This window comes from Pinus tabuliformis, chromosome 5_1 (genome assembly GCF_031772625.1).
Source record: "Pinus tabuliformis cultivar Carrire ecotype Pingquan chromosome 5_1, CPIR1, whole genome shotgun sequence".
NCBI lineage: Eukaryota > Viridiplantae > Streptophyta > Pinopsida > Pinales > Pinaceae > Pinus > Pinus tabuliformis.
Genome location: NC_142305.1, coordinates 465,816,143 through 465,819,565, shown reverse-complemented (window position 1 = coordinate 465,819,565; position 3,423 = coordinate 465,816,143). Strand labels below are relative to the sequence as shown.

The 3,423-nt window shown below is 35.6% G+C and overlaps 1 protein-coding gene across 1 annotated transcript; it reads right to left on the bottom strand.

The window, feature by feature from the left end:
* Nucleotides 1-235: 235 nt before the first annotated feature.
* Nucleotides 236-1,432, bottom strand: LOC149165512 (U-box domain-containing protein 25-like). Its single transcript, XM_089429836.1, has one exon. The coding sequence runs from the start codon at nt 1,430-1,432 to the stop codon at nt 236-238; it is 1,197 nt and encodes a 398-aa protein (XP_089285962.1).
* Between the last annotated feature and the right edge of the window lie 1,991 nt (nt 1,433-3,423).

Genomic DNA, 3,423 nt, shown 5'->3' with positions numbered 1-3,423 from the left:
CAGGTACAAAAATTATATTAGCCGAGAGATAGACTATGAAGTTTTATTTTATTTATATCAATAAACCTTGAAACAAGTCTGCTAAAGAATAAGTCTGCTAAAGAATGTCAGACTGGCCTTACAATGCTGTTCAAGGTACATTGTTTAAGAAACTCATTATCCTAATTATCCTGAGAAATACGTATTGCAGCATTAATTATAGTTCGAGACTATAAGAATCATTGCATGAACTCTTCTAGGGTATGGGAGAAAGGAGCCTAAGGAGCTCATTTACTTTCTGCTTCGTCTTTGGTGAACAGCCCATTTGCAACAGAAAAAGCAGTCTCTCAAGGGTGCCCATCTGGAGAAATTCTGTCAGCAGCTCTTCTTCTGTGTTCAAGCAGACTCTCAATAAGATCCCAACTGCGTAGTTAGTTCCAGCATCGGACACCGCCAGCAAGCTTCTAACGATAGTTGGTACCGCTAGGGAATGGCCCACTATGGCACACCAGCCTTCTGAAATGGTGGAGAACGCCTCCATAATTGCTAGCGATTGCTCGGCGATGTCTATATCTGCACCAAGAAGAAGCTCAATCAAGCGAGGAACGACACCTGCTTTGGCGATCTTCGCTCTATTTCTAGTCAAGCTACACAAACGCAATAATGCCTTCAGGCTGGCCCTAATGGCAGAAGGATATGGACTTTCGTTTAACAGCTTCAGAAGTCCGTCTATGATTCCTTCTCTGGTACCAATTTCTCTGGCAGCATTTCTATCGTTTGCCAGTTTTTCCACAGTAGATGCTGCCTTCATTCTGGCCTCCAGACTAAACTTTGCCAACACGCATTCCAGGGCAGCCAGCACAGAGGGTCTTATGAAATCTCTGCTGCTAGATATATCATCCACAGAGAACAACGAAATTGCACCGATTGCTTTTTCCACTGCCTCACCATCCGCACCCATTTCAGAATTCATTGTGGCCTCAGAATCCAAAATGTGGATAAGAACAGGCAAAGCTCCCTCGGATTGAAGAAACTGTCTTTTGCTCTCGCGAACCGTGGATAGACTTCTGAGGTTCTTCAAAGCTTTGAGTTTATCTGCATTCACATCCTGAATATCGTCAATTATTTGGCGCACTTTTCTCGGCTCTTCAACGGATTCAGGTGTCGGATTTCTCATGAGACCATTCCAACTGTTCGCAACACACCATTTCTGTATCAGCCTGCAAAGAGTGTGATTGGGGATAAGCTCTTTGCTGTGAAGAACCTCGAGAGTTGCTGGACAAACATTGTTTCCATCGCCAAACCATTTTTCAATGGAAGCTCGGTCGTAGCTTATTCCTGAGGGTAGGATCACTGGATCTGTCATCAGTTCCAAAGATATAGGACACCTGAATAAGGGTGGGATAGATACCGATGTACAGAGATCCACAAGTTCCTTTCTTGTCTCTGGCATGTTTTACAAATTCTTAAAAATCTATAATTCCTTGAATTGGAAACACTAGCTAAAATAGAGAAACAATTATCAGACAACTAAAATGATTGTGTCGTTAGGAAAATACAGGAAACATTGTATTTGAAAATAAAATTATTATATAGACTTTAAAACAACGTGAGAGTCCAGATGAAACTACACTACCGCATAAATCGCTTAGGACCATGACACATATATAGATGATATTGTCATAACTTTATATATAGATAGTATTGTCATAACTTTATAGAGCCTCTGCGACTACGAGAAATGGCTTCGAAAAGAACGAAAAATTAGGGGATGATTACAAAAACAGATTGCAAAAGAAAGAGCGTCAAAAGATCGTGTCCAGCATTTTGATCTTGAAAATTGCGTTGGACTGATTTTTATTATGGAAATGGATCATTGATTATATTTTTTTATAGGTTGTCTTCGACCGGCCACTGACGAGTCTTCGGCTTGAACATTCAAACATGCAGCAGCTTACGACTGGAAGTCTTCATTGGAAAACTAATAACACGGATCTTCTGGCTTGAACATTCAAACAAGCAGCAGCTTACGACTGGAAGACTTCATTGGAAAACTAATAACAGGGATCTTTTATTCCTTCTAGAAGACGTTACAAGAAAATCTACATCAATCCGCCCGTTATTTACTTGACTTTGACTGTAATGTTACGTGCAGCGAGCGTGAAGTTGAATAGAATATTCAATAATCTAAGAGTTGAATGGGCCTCGGTCAGGTCCTCGTCTCGCATCATGGGCTGTAGCGTTGTGTCATGAGACCGTCATCCGAAATGTTAGGTCCCATAACCGGTCTTCAATTTATTGGAGCAGTTGGCCCTCTTTGGCCATTTTAATTGAAAAGGGTAAATATTACTGTGATGAATATATAGATGTATGTTTATTTTTAATAAGTTGTCATTATTTTCGAGGTTTGGTGTGGCTTAATATTAGATTTTATGTTTATTTTTAATAAGTCGTCATTATTTTCGAGGTGTGGTGTGGCTTAATATTAGAGTTTTTAGCATATTTTTTCCCTAGTACAGTAATTACTCTGTGAGGTTTGATCTTGGTTCGCCTTGTTAAGGAAGCTCATCTTCGACTAGTTGTGCTAGTAAGACTTGAATTTATTATTATTATTATTATTATACTATATCTTGAATATATTTAATATAATCTAGTTGTTAAACGTTTTCATAAATATATTTTCAAATCAATTTTAAACAAAATGTAATATTATTAAAATTATAAATTTAAATTATATCACCTATTTAATTCTTTCCATAAAAGCAAAACTTCTCCATAATTATAAATTAAAACAACAAACCTAAAAATATTTCAACAAAAAAATTATTACATGATAAAATAAAAAATAACCGAAACACAAATCTTTAATGATTAAAGATATTCTTAATATATCTTATTAATATTAAAACTTTAAATTTATATTAAATGATATATATAATTTATATATTTATTAGAGGAATTTTGAGGTACAAAATGAGTCTCTTGACAAATATTATAAATAATAGTGGAAATAATAAAATAATATTAGATTACATTGTAAAATTTTTGAGGAAAAAAACAATTTTTCAGTTCATATTTTCAACTTATTTCACTACAATTTTACTCAAATTTCAAGCGGGAGCATTCGTTGGATGCATAATTTAATTCCTCATCCAAGGAGTACCCATGTTGCATACTTTTGATGAACCGTGTTACACAAAAAATGAGAAGTACATAAAAAATATGATTGCAATCACATATTTCATATATGTCTCATTTTTATTGTTACACGGGAGATCGAAAGTGTGCAACATGGACATTGCTTGGATGAGTAATTGAATTTTTCATCCAACAAGTGCTTCCACTTGAAATTTGAGTGAAACTACAGGGAGATAAGTAGAAATATGAGTTGAAAATTTATTTTTATTTTTTTACCTTTTTAATTTTTTACTCCAAAAATGGTGA